The sequence below is a fragment of the Esox lucius genome, chromosome 10 (assembly GCF_011004845.1).
Source record: "Esox lucius isolate fEsoLuc1 chromosome 10, fEsoLuc1.pri, whole genome shotgun sequence".
NCBI classification, from domain to species: Eukaryota; Metazoa; Chordata; class Actinopteri; order Esociformes; family Esocidae; genus Esox; species Esox lucius.
Window position 1 is genome coordinate 20,324,150 of NC_047578.1, and position 16,807 is coordinate 20,340,956.

At 38.9% G+C, this 16,807-nt stretch overlaps 2 protein-coding genes across 3 annotated transcripts in view; both read right to left on the minus strand.

The window, feature by feature from the left end:
* LOC114828690 (BOLA class I histocompatibility antigen, alpha chain BL3-7-like) overlaps positions 1-16,807 on the minus strand; it is a 593,411-nt gene that overhangs the window by 438,162 nt on the left and 138,442 nt on the right. The window lies entirely within an intron of this gene.
* The window catches only part of LOC117594959 (major histocompatibility complex class I-related gene protein-like), a 60,766-nt gene that overhangs the window by 30,163 nt on the left and 13,796 nt on the right, over positions 1-16,807 (minus strand). The window contains exon 1 of one of the 2 annotated variants that reach the window (XM_034294681.1): positions 5,511-5,663. The exons of the other annotated variant lie outside the window; for it this stretch is intronic. Within the exon in view, the coding sequence (XP_034150572.1) occupies positions 5,511-5,565 (55 nt within the window). The 5' untranslated portion in view covers positions 5,566-5,663. Of the gene's footprint in view, positions 1-5,510; positions 5,664-16,807 lie in introns of those variants that run through there. 2 annotated transcript variants of the gene reach the window in all.

A 16,807-nucleotide genomic window follows, 5' to 3' on the forward strand; every position in this document is an offset into this window, starting at 1 on the left:
CCACTGTGGCACAATCTTTCCGATGATATCGGAGAGAATTTGTCGTGTGTTTTCATCTTTTCCCTCTTGTAAGCCATTCACTCGCAGGTTCCATCTTCTTTTATAACGCTCCAGCTCCACAGCCCTTTTTTCCACTTCTACTGCTCTTTTCACCAGATCTGTGTTCTCCACAGATCTTAATTGTTTCACCTGGACGTGCAGTGTTTGGCACTGTTCTTTACAATCTTTGATCTCTGCAGAGTTAAAATCTACCGCTTTCGCGATGTTGGCAATGGTCAGCGTGTTCTGCTTTAGCTCTGCTTTGAAGTCCTGCATCATGTTTTGAAGAGTGCCGATAGCAGCCAGGATCGCAGCGTTAGAGGCGTCCACCTCATGGGCTCCAGCAGTCAGGACATCGTCTGGTTTTGACTTTTTCTGTGGTGCTGGTGGTTTGGAAGGAGATGTTAAGGTGTTTTTGGTTCCCCTGATATTAGTGTCCATCCTTTCTGGACCACCATAGTCGTGTTCTTGGAGAGCCCTCAGTTTGGCATTAGCTTTTGTGCTAGCCATGTTATGGTCTTATAATAAGTTATTGATTATAATAAGTTTCTTACAATTTAACAATAGATATTTCCGGGTTTTTGTTGAATTATAAGTTCATTCCGTTGATTTTTCAAGGCTTTGCTACTCAGAGCTATTCACAATGCGTCCACTCTCTCCGCCATCTTGAGCCCCCTCTCGCCTATGCGAATCCTTGCCCATCAGAGCTTTCAGACCCCAGGAACTGTAACGTTAGCTCGCAACAAGTCGTAATCATATGTCTATGGTCGTAATCAGAGCCGTTGAAAAAGATAGTTGCGACACTCCCATAGACCGCCATAGGAACTTTGGAATGCGGAAGTAACACGTGTCGTGGAGCACCCAATTGTTCCAAACACTGATAGTTCCAGCCATAGACATAATAAAGAGTAGACGCCGCATCGACCGCTACTGCCTACTGGCGCTGACGAGCCGTGGGACCGCCATCTTGGACCGGTCCGCCACTCACTCAATGTAATCTGTTTTGGCAGGTGAAACGAGCTGTAAGCGCATTTAATTAATCATACCTCAGTGAATACTTTACTGATTTTCACGCGGTTTTTTTTTGCTGCAAAGGTCATACACGTAGCTATGATACAGGACACATGGTTCGACGTATTTTAATATTCATGGTTTTATATTCATCAAAACTGTGAACATAATCCCCAAAAAGGGAAAAAAACAGGAACATTTCCAGTTTGACTATCATTCTGATTGAAACACCTAATGTGTAAATAGTGGCAGTAAAGTCAGAAATATATATTTCTCGCTCTCTCATTTCACAGCCCCCATCCCAACATACACACGAGTCCCAGTCTAAAATAGCAGGATGAAATGAAAAGTGACCGTTTTTATTTAAACTGCACATTTACTTTGTTGAAACTCCCTTGAAAAGTCTGCAAACTTAATTAATGTAGCAATTTTCAAAACACAGTTACAAGTGCTTTTCAGAACCCAGGGGGAAAGGGATCAGGGCTAAGACAATAACAAGGACATAATGTAAAGATAAACTTCATTATACACAAGCTCACAAACTTAGTGTAAGGTAAAGGAGACCAACATTTGGATTCCTGGAGACACACACCATGAGGCTAGAGTTCATGAAACACAAACAAACAGAGGTATTTACAGACCCAACAACACTTACAGCAGTATTCACATAAAATGTGACAGACCACTGTTTTCAGGCAGTTTTAAGCCATTGCTTTCAGATTCAGTGTTAATCTTGTCAGAATGATGACAGATATGACATAAAGATACTATGTGTGATGAGTAAGGTTAAAGTACAGATAAAGCTTAGAATTAGTTTTGGGATGCTGGAATTTAGGATTAAAGTCTTGAATTGTCGTGGAACCACACACATGCACACGCTCTAAAACCCCTGAAAGAGGACAGTTCTTCCTCGTGCTCCCTTTCTGCAGTTCAAGAGAGGTGAGTTTGGTAATGTGGTGCAGCCTTATTTTGAGAAACACAGACACAACCAATGACAACAAGTCAGAATGATGGTTGTCGATGCCAAACTGAGTCTATTCAATGTGTTCCCCAAGCAGAAAAACATCCTCCGTTCCAATCTCCTCCCGGACGATGTCTGTGACTGTCGACACCTTAGGAGCTGGCATTGGTGAAGCTTGGCGGATCACCCTCTCTGCAGCATTCAGCACCTTATTAAAATAATAATTTTAAAAAATACATTATATTTATATAGTGCTTTACACCACACCGAACTATCAGGAGACACCACACCGAACTATCAGGTGGCGGAAGATGGCCTGGAAGTGCCGATGGATTGTTATTCCAGCCTCCTTATATGGAAAACCGGCACACAATACATACATTACTCACAAGACATAAAGATATTCATTAGGTATATTTTCAAAATTGTAATTAAAAGAACACCAACCCTACCTGACGCTCGGATTGAATTAAATAGGAGCTCCAAGTGATCTTGGCTGAACCTGTAGGTGAGCACATACCGCTGAACTAAATAATAAGCTTGTTTGAAAACCATTCTACTATCAGATGTTCTGTTGCCTTTATTTTAAGTGGGGTGGGTATGAGACATGAGAGGTAACTTACTTTTGTTAGGGTGAATTACACGTGAATAATACAAAGTGTCATGAATAAAGCTTCACTACACAAAAGTTACCACCCAGTCAAATGTAGCAAGCTAAGTAACACAAACACAGCAGTAGGCTAGTTCATTACATAGGAAGATAATTTAAGTTGTGCTAATTTCACATGACAAGAAAAGTAGATTGTGTGGCCAAGGTACTTGGTAAATAAAGGAGTTCCTACAACTGAACAGTTACTTGATTCTGGAAATAGTGAAGCTACCACCAAAATACTAACAATGATAATACCGTCTTTTATTTATATAAATATATAATTAGCTGGCCAATGTTATACCAGTAATATTTGCTTTATTTCTACAATAGCATTCTTGAGTCAGTTGTAATCTAAGTCAGTGTTATAGAATATGACTTATCAAGTCTCAGTTCGCTGGGTTAACACCGGCTGGTGCAGTAAACATAGCCTAGCTAGCTGGATACGATTTCAGTACAGTAATATCAAAGATCCTTGCTCCTTCTCAACTCTCTAGTAATATTCTAGTCACAAAATACAACCAATAATACGGTAATGTTAAATCTTACTTGTGAAAAGTAATCCCCCGAGCCCTGCTTTCGATGGTCCGCCGATATGAGCAGGAGTATGCTCCACAGTGCTCTGGCATCGTTGCTTCTGCTGCTACGCAAATAGGAGTATGACCGGTCAAACATGGCGGCCGTATTTCTCGCGCCCCAGCAGCCAATGCGGCGTCTACTCTTTATTATGTCTATGGTTCCAACACTGAAGACCATTAATATTAGGAGCTTCCGAAGTACGCTCGCTGGTAAGTTGATGAAATTACTATTAAACACATTTTCCGACCTCTCATGAATCGTGTCAGTAGTTTTGTTTTATGTAGCCAGTTTTAGTTAAATGTTTATTGGAAGATAATATATTAATTGTCTGGTCAGAAGTGGCTGTCATTGAAGATATGGGGCAAAAAGATGTACCTCCAACATAGAAAGTAGGCCAAGAGACCTGGATATGCAGGAAAATGACAGCAGGTGCTCTGGACTTTATGTATGTAAATGTATATAGGTGTGTGTGTGTGTGTGTGTATATATTATTATTATATACATATATATATTATGGGTTAGGGTTAGTTGTGTACATATTGATACTTAAGAGTAGGCCTATACTAGTCTGTACAATGTGTACATCATATCGTATGGATGTATTATTCATTTTTTGTGTGTGTTTTTTCTGATACATGGTTTAGTCTATGATTAAGGAAGGATGAATGGGTACATTGGCCATACTGAAATCAATCCCATTAACAGTTATGGGTCGTATTTAGGAACATAGTTAATTCACTCAGTAATTATATCTTCGGTTTCATTTCATGAAGTTAATATTTACCGAACATTGCTGCAAATATAGTCGTTGCTGTAAATGTATTCTATGTTATGGGAGTCTATTTCCCTCAAAACTTAAACACAAAAACGTATTAATGCTGTTTCCGTCACTCTCCCCCCAAAAAAAGTATATTGGCCCTCATTTATCATAAGTGCGTACACCAAATTTCCAGCGTACACCTGGCGTATACCCAAAACCACGGTGACTTTGGTTTAGTTACAATGGCCCTCATTTATCAAAAGTGCGGACACCAAATTTCCAGCGTACACCTGGCGTACACCCAAAACCACGGTGACTTTGAGATTTATCAATATGGACGTTGGCGTACGGCACTCTCAAATCCTACGCCAGCTCAGGAGGTGGTGTACGCACGTTTTGAGTTAGTGCGGAAATGTGCAGAAAACAAAATCCTAACGCACTGACAAACTAAAAGATATGATATATTATGACCCACTGTAAAAAAAATTTCAACATAATTACAAACTTCAGTGTTTATTTTTGTGCAAAATGGACTTTAAGGTTTCATTTGTGTGACTACAAAAGCATTTGATTTATATGTATTCCTTCAGATGCGAGCCTGTGCGCTTTACATGACGTTTCAGGGTTAGGCCCGGCAGTTGCGCACGGACTGGGTTCAGTAATAAAAGGCTTTTAATGACCAAAATATAATTCAGACTGACAAAATAAGAAAAATGACATTCTTCTTCTTTTAAATAATAATAGAAATAATAATAATAATAACGACATTCTTCTTCTTCGTATAACAATAAACGTCATTAATAATAAATATCAAAATAATAAGACGAATATTACAAATTGTCATGCAATTATTAATGTGAATGAATGGTACTCCACATCACATCATCTTTTATTCCGCTTTTTAAACTGCCAAATAAAACAATTTTATTTCTTTCTACCTCCCTGGTGATCGTCTCAATCTCCACGTCAGAGAAGTTTATCTTTTTTGCCGTCTTCCGTGTGTCCATGGCGTAAAATGAGGGCGTGGGGGAAGCGGAGACTTCAATATATAGGGGCGTGTTATTCTAACGACGATCGTTTTCAGCCGCGGCATTTATCAAGGGCAGGTATTGCGTACACGTGGATTTTAAAGGTACGCACAGCTTCATAAATCAGGCGGTGAGAGGAGTGTAAGCAAAATCTTACGCCAACATTTACGCCCGTTTCTACGCAATAATGATAAATGAGGGCCATTGTGGCCAATGGTATGAGCGCAGTAAAATGCCAGCAACAATTGCAAATACACAGTGCCCCTTGATTGTTTTGCATATAATCATTCTATAGAGTCTGCTGAACATTTCCTATAATACATTCACTGCGGCATATAGACCCGGAAGTGTTTCTTTAATGTTGCTCACAAGACGCTGATCGCTTATACTCATGTAGGCTACTGAGGCAAAGCGCTATAGTCAATATGTTATAAAAGTAGGTAAACCTACATTAACGGAAATGTAAAATAAATTAAAACTGACCAGCAGATACTGTAGGAAGAAGTTCTATTCCCAGGATTAGCAGGATAACCTTCATTTTGACGTTCGTCAATTAGCCTATGCGAAACCTTGCCCATCAGAGCTTTCAGACCCCAGGAACTGTAATGTTAGCTCGCAACAAGTCGTAATCATATGTCTATGGTCGTAATCAGAGCCGTTGAAAAAGAGAGTTGCGACACTCCCATAGACCGCCATAGGAACTTTGGAATGCGGAAGTAACACGTGTCGTGGAGCAGCCAATTGTTCCAAACACTGATAGTTCCAGCACTGAAGACCATTAATATTAGGAGCTTCCGAAGTACGCTCGCTGGTAAGTTGATGAACTTATTGTAATTTTGACTATAAAACACATTTTCCGACCTCTCATGAATCTTGTCAGTAGTTTTGTTTTATGTAGCCAGTTTTAGTTAAATGTTTATTGGAAGATAATAGATTGTCTGGTCAGAAGTGGCTGTCATTGAAGATATGGGGGAAAAAGATGTACCTCCGACATAGAAAGTAGGCCAAGAGACCTGGATATGCAGGAAAATGACAGCAGGTGCTCTGGACTTTATGTATGTAAATGTATATAGGTGTGTGTGTGTGTGTATATTTATTATTATATACATATATATATTATGGGTTAGGGTTAGTTGTGTACATATTGATACTTAAGAGTAGGCCTATACTAGTCTGTACAATGTGTACATATCGTATGGATGTATTATTCATTTTTTTGTGTGTGTGTTTTCTGATACGTGGTTTAGTCTATGATTAAGGAAGGATGAATGGGTACATTGGCCATACAGAAATCAATCCCATTAACAGTTATGGGTCGTATTTAGGAACATAGTTAATTCACTCAGTAATTATATCTTCGGTTTCATTTCATGAAGTTAATATTTACCGAACATTGCTGCACATATAGTCGTTGCTGTAAATGTATTCTACGTTATGGAAGTCTATTTCCCTCAAAACTTAAACACAAAAACGTATTAATGCTGTTTCCGTCACTCTCCCCCCCAAAAAAGTATATTGGCCATCATTTATCAAAAGTGCGTACACCAAATTTCCAGCGTACACCCAAAACCACGGTGACTTTGAGATTTATCAATATGGACGTTGGCGTACGGCACTCTCAAATCCTACGCCAGCTCAGGAGGTGGTGTACGCACGTTTTGAGTTAGTGCGGAAATGCGCAGAAAAAAAAATCCTAACGCAGTGACAAACTAAAATATATGATATATTATGGCCCACTGTAAAAAAAAAAAACAATTACAAACTTCAGTGTTTATTTTTGTGCAACATGGACTTCAAGGTTTCATTTGTGTGACTTTACCAAAGCATTTGACTTATATGTATTCCTTCAGATGCGAGCCTGTGCTCTTTACATGACGTTTCAGGGTTAGGCCCGGCAGTTGCACATGGACTGGGTTCAGTAATAAAAGGCTTTAAATGACCAAAACATAATTCAGACTGACAAAATAATAAAAATGACATTCTTCTTCTTTTAAATAATAGTAGAAATAATAATAATTACGACATTCTTCTTCTAAATAACAATAAACGTCATTAATAATAAATATCATGAAATAATAAGACGAATATTACAAATTGTCATGCAATTATTAATGTGAATGAATGGTACTCCACATCACATCATCATCTTTTATTCCGCTTTTTAAACTGCCAAATGAAACAATTTTATTTCTTTCTACCTCCCTGGTGATCGTCTCAATCTCCACGTCAGAGAAGTTTCTCTTTTTTGCCGTCTTCCGTGTGTCCATGGCGTAAAATGAGGGCGCGGGGGAAGCGGAGACTTGAATATATAGGGGCGTGTTATTCTAATGACGATCGTTTTCAGCCGCGGCATTTATCAAGGGAAGGTATTTGGATTTTAAAGGTACGCACAGCTTCATAAATCAGGCGGTGAGAGGAGTGTAAGCAAAATCTTACGCCAACATATACGCCCGTTTCTACGCAAGAATGATAAATGAGGGCCTTTGAGATTTATCAATATGGACGTTGGCGTACGGCACTCTCAAATCCTACGCCAGCTCAGGAGGTGGTGTACGCACGTTTTGAGTTAATGCGAAAATGAGCAGTAAAAAAATCCTAACGCGCTGACAAACTAAAAGATATGATATATTATGACCCACTGTAAAAAAAAAAACATAATTACAAACTTCAGTGTTTATTTTTGTGCAACATGGACTTCAATGTTTCATTTGTGTGACTTTACCAAAGCATTTGATTTATATGTATTCCTTCAGATACGAGCCTGTGCGCTTTACATGACGTTTCAGGGTTAGGCCCGGCAGTTGCGCACAGACTGGGTTCAGTAATAAAAGGCTTTTAATGACCAAAATATAATTCAGACTGACAAAATAAAAAAATCACATTCTTCTTCTTTTAAATAATAATAATAGAAATAATGACATTCTTCTTCTAAATAACAATAAACGTCATTAATAATAAATATCATAAAATAATAAGACGAATATTACAAATTGTCATGCAATTATTAATGTTAATGAATAGTACTCCACATCATATCATCTTTTATTCCTCTTTTTAAACTGCCAAATAAAACAATTTTATTTCTTTCTACCTTCCTGGTGATCGTCTCCATAGACATCATATATAAAGGCTAATGGAGGTCGACGTCCGCACATGGCGGCCATCTTGCCACAGGCCGCTCGCTCACTTGTAACATTGTGTTTTATGGTGCATGTACTTTTAAATAACCATAACTTGCAAGTTTTTCTACCGATTTTCAAACGGTTTGGTTTGTTATAAACGTCAGAGACGTTGCATACATATGAACCATTAAAACCATGGACTTCCATATGAAAATATCCTTGAAAAGAACCAGATAGGTGTAATGAATATACAAACAAGGTATGTATGTTAAATCAATAAATAGGCTACAGAATGGCAACAAAACATATACACTTTTGTACTATTATAATAAAATTACTATTATAAAATAATAATTTTAATTACTACATGTTTTTTCTTTATGCCGGATAACAAGCATCTCTGAACTGACCTCATCTCAGCCCTCTAGGTCACTTGATATGACTTTAGAAACAACTGAGCCCTAGCACCAGGTCTTGTGAAGCTGTGTGCAAAAGCAGATCAATATAGAATGAAATTGAGTACTTTAGACCATTATTTGCCAAGGTATGGTCATGCGTATTGTAAAATGCCCTATGGAAACTCCCCATAGGACTTTGTCAGACAAAATGCTGACAATAAAATGCTTACTGTGGGGCAACCTCTTCGAAGCATAATGAAATCAAATCAAATGAAAGGTAACACTGATGTTACTTGTAGACTATTTGGATTGTATGTCAGGGGTTCTGATATAGAATGACTACAAAAAATATGGAATAATTACAACTATTATAAGAGTGACATTTATTTACACACAAATAGGTACATGATTCCCCTTTACAAATATAAATAAATAATTTATATATACACACAAATACATAAATGCTGTAGAGAGCACTACACTACTGTTGAAGTAAAAGAGGACAGTACCTTGAAAACACATACCTTGGGCTAATGCCCTTTGAAAAGGACAGTTTTATTAAGTTTCTGTCGCATGTTGTTGCTCTGTAAGCTGAGGATTGTAATTCTGGCGATGTGGTGCAGCCTTAACTTAAAAAAACGGACAGAATTATTTTTAACAGCCTATGGTGGTGGATGTCTACCCCATACTGTCTATCCCAACACAAACATCCTCTGAACCGATCCTTTTTCAGACAATGTAAACAACCTCAAGCAGTTTGATGGGCTGTGATCGTCTGGTACTGCCTGATGACTGCCGAATGACCCACTCTGCTGCCCTGATGACACACATGGTTCCCTCTGATGGAATCACCAGACCTCCATTGTTTTTTTAAATTCAGCAGGTGGTAGCTCTGGTCCTTGATGGCAGATGCAGCATGTCACCAGGCTTGCACGGCAGACATCACACGACAGCTTCTTCAGAGCCTGTCGCACAACAAATCTTGAAATTTTAGTTAGTAATATCATAACTAATAACAATAATCATTAATAAGCATGGGGAAATTAAGGGAACACTTCCCTTTTTGGACAATCATGAGATTGTTTTTCCCCAGATTGTGACTATTGGCACTTTTGGTTATAGGGAAAATCGACTTTCAGTTAGCCTTCACCTGAAATGTATATGAGAGCGTTGTCCACAAGACCATCGAAGTGGACGGGAAGGTAGCTGTGATCATGTACTAGGGCAGGAATGTCAGCAAACGGGGATGGAAGATCTTCTCCTCCTGCTGCAGAGGACACATCTACAGCTGACATGCTTGTAGAGGTGTTGATGACAGCTGGTAGGGCTCGGTGTTATCCTATGCCGTCACATTGCCTCTGCATGGTTTAACAACCCCACACTGGGCCATCAGCTTTACATCCTAAAGATGTACTTGAACTGGCTGGCATTAGGGTTGTTATTCGTTTAAGGAAAAAAAAAAAGATATAAAAGAATTGTACACAGATTCAATACATGCTTTAAAATGTTTTATGCTTAAAACATTTTTACAAAAAAGACTAATTAGAACTAGCCACCCCTGAATGATCTTTCCACATAAAATAGGTTGAATGACATTATCATAGACTGTATCAGTGATGATAAGTTCTGCAAACAAATAGTCAAACACAGGCATTTTTCTAAATACTCAAAATGGTTTGTGACACTTCCAGGTATGTCTTAGGGTTAGGGTGTATGTCTGCAGAAAACATGTTACCAAAAGTAAAAAAAACATATGGACCGACAAACTGAAAACAATACAAGTCACTTAGTGTTGCGGCTGGTAAATATAAATTATGAACCCTACCAGATACTCTGATGGAGCTGAAGAGAAGCTCCAAGTGGTCCTGGCTGAACCTGTAGGTCAGGACATATTGCTGTCCTTCAAGCAACAAAGGAACCAACCGGATTGAAAAGCATGTGTAACTTTGCTGGTTAGCAGCTAAACTGTAACGTTAGCTGCCATAGGTCTCACTCAAAGCTTATTGTTATTAGCCAGCAAATAACTACAACCACATCCACAAATATTGTAATTTAGACAAAAGATTAGTTGTCATAAAATCGTTATTGGTGTCAGTAAAACCTCTATAATCGAACAGCTCGTTTGTGATAACTGTCTTGATAACTTGCGCAAGTAGCCGTGATCCAACTATGCTGCACGATTTAGACGTTTTTAGAATAGAAAAGCTGCAATTTCAACATTTTCAAGCATTCAGAATTATAGCTACGTTATTAACGTTTGTACGAAACCAAACTGTTTGTAAATCCGTCAAGGTTTCAGCGAGATAAGAGTATTTGTGTTAGTGCTGATCACTCACCTTACATTAGGTACCACAGAGCCCGACAGGAAGCCTGCCTGTGACAAGATGGCCACCGGTGATGCCGGAAATGAGTGCGCCTTGAGACGTCTAGCCTTTAAATAAGATGTCTATGATCGTCTCAATCTCCACGTGAGAGAAGTTTCTCTTTTTTGCCGTCTTCCGTGTGTCCATGGCGTAAAATGAGGGCGTGGGGGAAGCGGAGACTTGAATATATAGGGGCGTGTTATTCTAATGACGATCGTTTTCAGCCGCGGCATTTATCAAGGGCAGGTATTGCGTACGCCTGGATTTTAAAGGTACGCACATCTACATAAATCAGGCGGTGAGAAGAGTGTAAGCAAAATCTTACGCCAACATATACGCCCGTTTCTACTCAAGAATGATAAATGAGGGCCAATGTCTCCAGAGATGCAAAATGTTAAAAATGTAACAGCTTAAATCTTAATTTATGATTTTTTTACTATTTTAAAAAAACTTTTGTTAATGGTTTGTCATGAATTGAAATTGTAGGCCTACAGTATGCCTTCGCTTTTTGTTAACACTCTAGTGCATGAATGACATCAAAGATTTCTATGGCAGATTTTTCCCAAATAGGTTTCCTCTTGAATATAGACACAAGAGATTGTTTCAGATTATGTTGGGTTGTTATCAATTTCAGAGTATTGTTCATGCCTGTCCAGTTGCTGCTGAATCTCTTTTCCGATATGATAATGGACCTAAACAGACCAGCATCCCTAATATGTTTTATTATCCATGTGTCAAGAAAACAGAGCATTTCTTGCTGATGTAAATGAAGACAGAAAGATACACATACAATTCAGTCATACAAAATTCTGAATGTCAAACAAGCTAACTGCATTCTAATACAAGAAGACAATGCTTGAACTGTATAATGTAATTACATCCTTACTTTTTGCCTCCAGAACAGAATGAAGTCTTTGCTGACTTGATAGCTTCATGAAGTCACTAAAGATCTGTCCACCGCACATTCAAGTTGTGAACCTTACAGTCCACCTCATCCCAGAGGTGCTCTATTGGGTTGAGGTCTGGACTGTGCAGGCCACTAGAGTAATGTGAAGGCACTGTCATGTTTGTGTAAACAGCTTTAGTCGATGTGTGATTTGCATGACACTAGATATATCCATTTGTTAACAGATACTGTCACTATTAATGAATGCACATGGTCAACAACAATGCTTGGGTACGCTGTGGCATTAAAATAAAGCGTAACGGGTAGTAACAGGACTGATGTGTTCAAAAAAACATTCCTGACTCCAATATACCACCACCACAAACAGCCTGTACTATAAGGCAGGATTCATGTGGTTTATGTCAAATTCTGACCCAACCATCTGCATGTTGCAGCAGAATGTGAGATTCAAGTCCAGGAGACATTTGTCCAATCTTCAATTGTCCAGTTTAGGTCATCACACACCCACTCGTAGGGTCATCTTCCTGTTCTTACCTTACTGAAGTAGAACCCAGCGTTATCTCCTGCTATTGTAGTCCATCCGCTTCAAAATTTGACTTGTTCAGAGATGACGTTCTGCACACCACTGTTGTGGTTATTTGACTTATTGTAGCGTTCCTGTCAATTTGAAGTCTGGCCACACCCATCTAACCTCGCTCATTAATACAGAATTGCTGCTCAATCAAATAGTTTTTCCACAATTCTCTGTAAACTCTGGATGCTCTGAGATGTAAGAATCACCATGTCAATCATACCACAGGGAAAGTTGCATATGTTGGAATATAGTTCATATAGTAGTTACTTTAGTAAGAAGTACTTGGTCGAAAATCAAGGGAGAAAATACATTTAGTATTTATTGGAATAATGCAGCATAGTAGTCCTTTTCAATGAATGTTCCAACGGTTTCTCACTGTAAAAATGGTTGCTAGCTGTTATATACATTGAATTATTCCACAGATTCCACACATAGATCACATGTCTTCCCCATTCTAATGTCTGGTTGAACAACAACTGAACCTGCCACATGATTTAAAATGTGTCCATTTTCATTAATGAACAGGTGTACCAAATATAGTGGCCAGTGAGTGTATATGATTGACATTCCCTGGTTCCCACTGCTGATTCCCCTCCAAAGCTAATCAGGGTTAGTCCTGGTCTGAAGGAGCGAACAGATGCTAATCAGGTTTAGTCCTGGTCTGAATGAGAGACCAGATGCTGTTGATGGAATTGGTGTTTGAGGGTCGGTAGCAGGCACACTTCCCTTTGATTAGATTCAATCCAAATGTCTCAGGGCTGTGAAAGGGACATTGTCCTGCATAAGTGCCATTTTTCAGGTGGGACAATAAACAAGTGTCTATGTGGTCCCTATAGGTCCCATGACCTTATTGTAAAACTTGGATTGTTAATGTTGGTGTCCAAAATAATTATTTAATTTGGCCCTAATTTTATCATGGCCAGCTTCCACTGGGCCAATTGATTCTGCCGGTGACTGTTCTTATACAGTTCTTGAGTGAAATCCAAAGCATGGAGAGAGAATTACTGTGATGTTAAGGAGAAGGAAAAATGAGATTGAAAATGAAAGCCTGGATATAATATTCACAGTTTTTAGTGTGGTTTGGAAGGACAACACCTATCTCAGTAGTAGGTCTATGGAGGTTTATGTGACATGTGCTACTGAACATTATCTAGTCACAATAATACCCCTTAACCTCAGTACCTTAACCCGTAATGCCTGAAACTAAAAGAAACCCCAATTCTAACACTAACCCCAAAAGTAAGTTTTATTCCAAACTTACCCTCGAAGCCAGAAATGGCCTTTAACCCAAGTCGGGGCAGGACGAAAAACCATTTGGGAACCAATTTGTCAGGTATCACCTTCATCATTCCAGTAGGTAACAATATATTATGTGACATGGGAGCTTACCCCTGGTTGGAGTACTTAAGGTGAAATCTAGTTATTAAGGGTTGATAAGGGCATGAAAAAAAGTATTATTTTGTGTGTGAACTAGCAAACATAATGCAGTAGAGAATACTATTCATTAATTACTTTATAACCATTAAGACATGGTCAGATTATTTGATCGCCAATGGTTAATAAAAGTGGGAGTGGGATAATCTGATCCAATATCTGTTAAGAGGTAACTTTTACATTGAGTGTGACCAAGACGGAGAAGAGTGAAGTAAACCTAATATGCTGATCTTGGGTGAGATAAGCATTTTTACCAATAAAGGTTAGGATTGGGGGAGAATAAGCTGATTCTAGATCTGTATTTATGGGACGTTTTACCCTAGACCAACAAGAAACACAAGTTACTCATCATGTGATTTCTCTGAAACAGTGGTGAGGAGAGCTACATTCACCATAGATGAAACTGTGGATATGTTCATCCATCAAGCCTGGTTGAGTCCTGGTCAGTCTTTTTTAGTGCTCCCATCAGGAACTTTCCATTCACATTCTTATTCACTGGCTGAACTTGAATTGATTCTCCCTCTGCACATTCATCAGAATAAAATGTTGGAGTGGGAGAGAAATCCACTAATTAAATCCTAGTACTAGATGATTCTTCAGTGTGTTGACCATCTCATGACTGAACATAGTTATACATAACATGGCTGATTGCTGGAAAGACTCTAACTGGAAATGGTGTGGTATTTAGCTCTACACTGTTGGTCTTCACCCCTCATGAGTGTATATATATGTAAGTTTGCTGTATTATTTTATTTCTCTGTTTTTTATGTTGAATATTCTGATAGGTGTTTGAAAGTAGTATTGGAGCGCCATCTTGTGTTGATTGTGCATTCTGCAATGTGTTGACTGTCATTTATTTTTGCAACTTATTGGATATACTTACAATGTTGGTCAAAATGTGGACAAGCTCTCTGAATTTTAACACAATGTACTTGATCTATTTCTTTGATGACTTTGTAACACTTAAAATATAGGACACATTAATATGCATTCATATGCATGCAGTTGTTTATTTGTATATATTATTTAATAACGTTCAGTAATGGACTTAAAGTATTTTTGTTTTCACTGTATTAATAATTACATCTCTCAGCTCTTTTACAGTAACCTCAATCTTACCTATCCATCCTTAGTTTCACACGAAAACAACTCTTGTCCTTCTTTACATTTCCAGTCTCTGGAACAAGATGTAGAGATCTGGAGTGCTGGTTTGTCCATGAGAGACTTGGTTCAGGTTGAGGCTTTCCTGTCGCTATGAGCCAGTAGAAGTCACTACTGTACATCATTACATACCAGAGAGGATTAAGCATCCTAAGATTTTAGGAATTATGACAAATGTAAATGACAAACCAATGGTGGTTAATGTCTTGAAACTGAATTATTTTGGCCAGTTTGTCATTGAAATTGATAATAAGTTCTCAAACAACTTAACCTCCTAAGACCTGAGCTTTGATATTGTATGCATTTTAAATTTCTCTTAGCTATTTGTGATATAATACAGTGAGAGAAATAATTATCTGATCCCCTGCTGATTTTGTACGCTTGCCCAATGACAAAGAAATGATCTGTCTAAAATTTTAATGGTAGGTTTATTTGAACAGTGACAGACAGAATAACAACATAAAATGCAGAAAAACGCATGTGACACATTTTATGAATTGATTTGCATTTTAATGAGTGAAATAAGTATTCGACCCCTCTGCAAAACATGACTTAGTACTTGGTGGCAAAACCCTTGTTGGCAATCACAGAGGTCAGACGTTTCTTGTAGTTGGTCACCAGGTTTGCACACATCTCAGGAGGGATTTTGTCCCACTCCTCTTTGCAGATCTTCTCCAAGTTATTAAGATTTCGAGGCTGACGTTTGGCAACGCAAACCTTCAGCTCCTTCCACAGATTTTCTATGGGATTAAGGTCTTGAGACTGGCTAGGCCACTCCAGGACCTTAATGTTCTTCTTCTTGAGCCACTCCTTTGTTGCCTAGGCCATTATCCCTGACACATGTTCAATGCCCTGGCTGAGAGAAGGAGGTTCTCACCCAAGATTTGATGGTACATGGCCCCGTCCATCGTCCCTTTGATGCGGTGAAGTTGTCCTGTCCCCTTAGCAGAAAAACAACCCCAAAGCATAATGTTTCCACCTCCATGTTTGACGGTGGGGATGGTGTTCTTGGGGTCAGAGGCAGTATTCCTCCTCCTCCAAACACGGCCAATTGAGTTGATGCCAAAGAGCTTGATTTTGGTCTCATCTCACCAAACAACTTTCACCCAGTTCTCCTCTGAATCATTCAGATGTCCATTGGCAAACTTCAGACGGGCCTGTACATGTACTTTCTTGATCATGAGGACCTTGAATTACATTTTTATCTCTGCAGATAATACATTGGATTTGATTGAAAGTATAATTCCTATTGACTAAACCTCCATCCTCTCCCCTCAGACCCAGCAGGCATCTTCTGCAGTTCCTCTCTTCACCCACTAGAAGGCTCAGTCCAGAAGCCCCAGTGTGAGATCAACACTTTCATGCCCCAGCCTTCTACTGTCCAATGGGCAGTCTCACTCACAGACTCCACCCACAGCCCCATCTACCTGCAAGCTGACTGGTACTCTGCGGCCTTGCAGGGCCTTAATGGTCAGCCTCCAGTGTCATGTGTGCTCCCATGGCAACTAAGGAACCAATTGGGAAAGAGCCCTATGATTAAAATGGAATGCCATTCTTCTTGTGGAGGGGTTTTACATACAGTATCAAATGTAACTATTACAAGAGATTAAATCAACTTCCAACCAAATGACATACAGTTATCAACACCACCGTTAGAATGACTAATGATTAAGATTATTGCACCATGAACACATGTGACCTCACAGATAAAGTAGTGTAAATGTGTAATATTTTTCTCCCAGTGATACATGTTAGTCCAGTAGATCACCTGTGGTCAGTTCCAGAAATTGTACATATCTAACCATTCAATTAGAATAATTC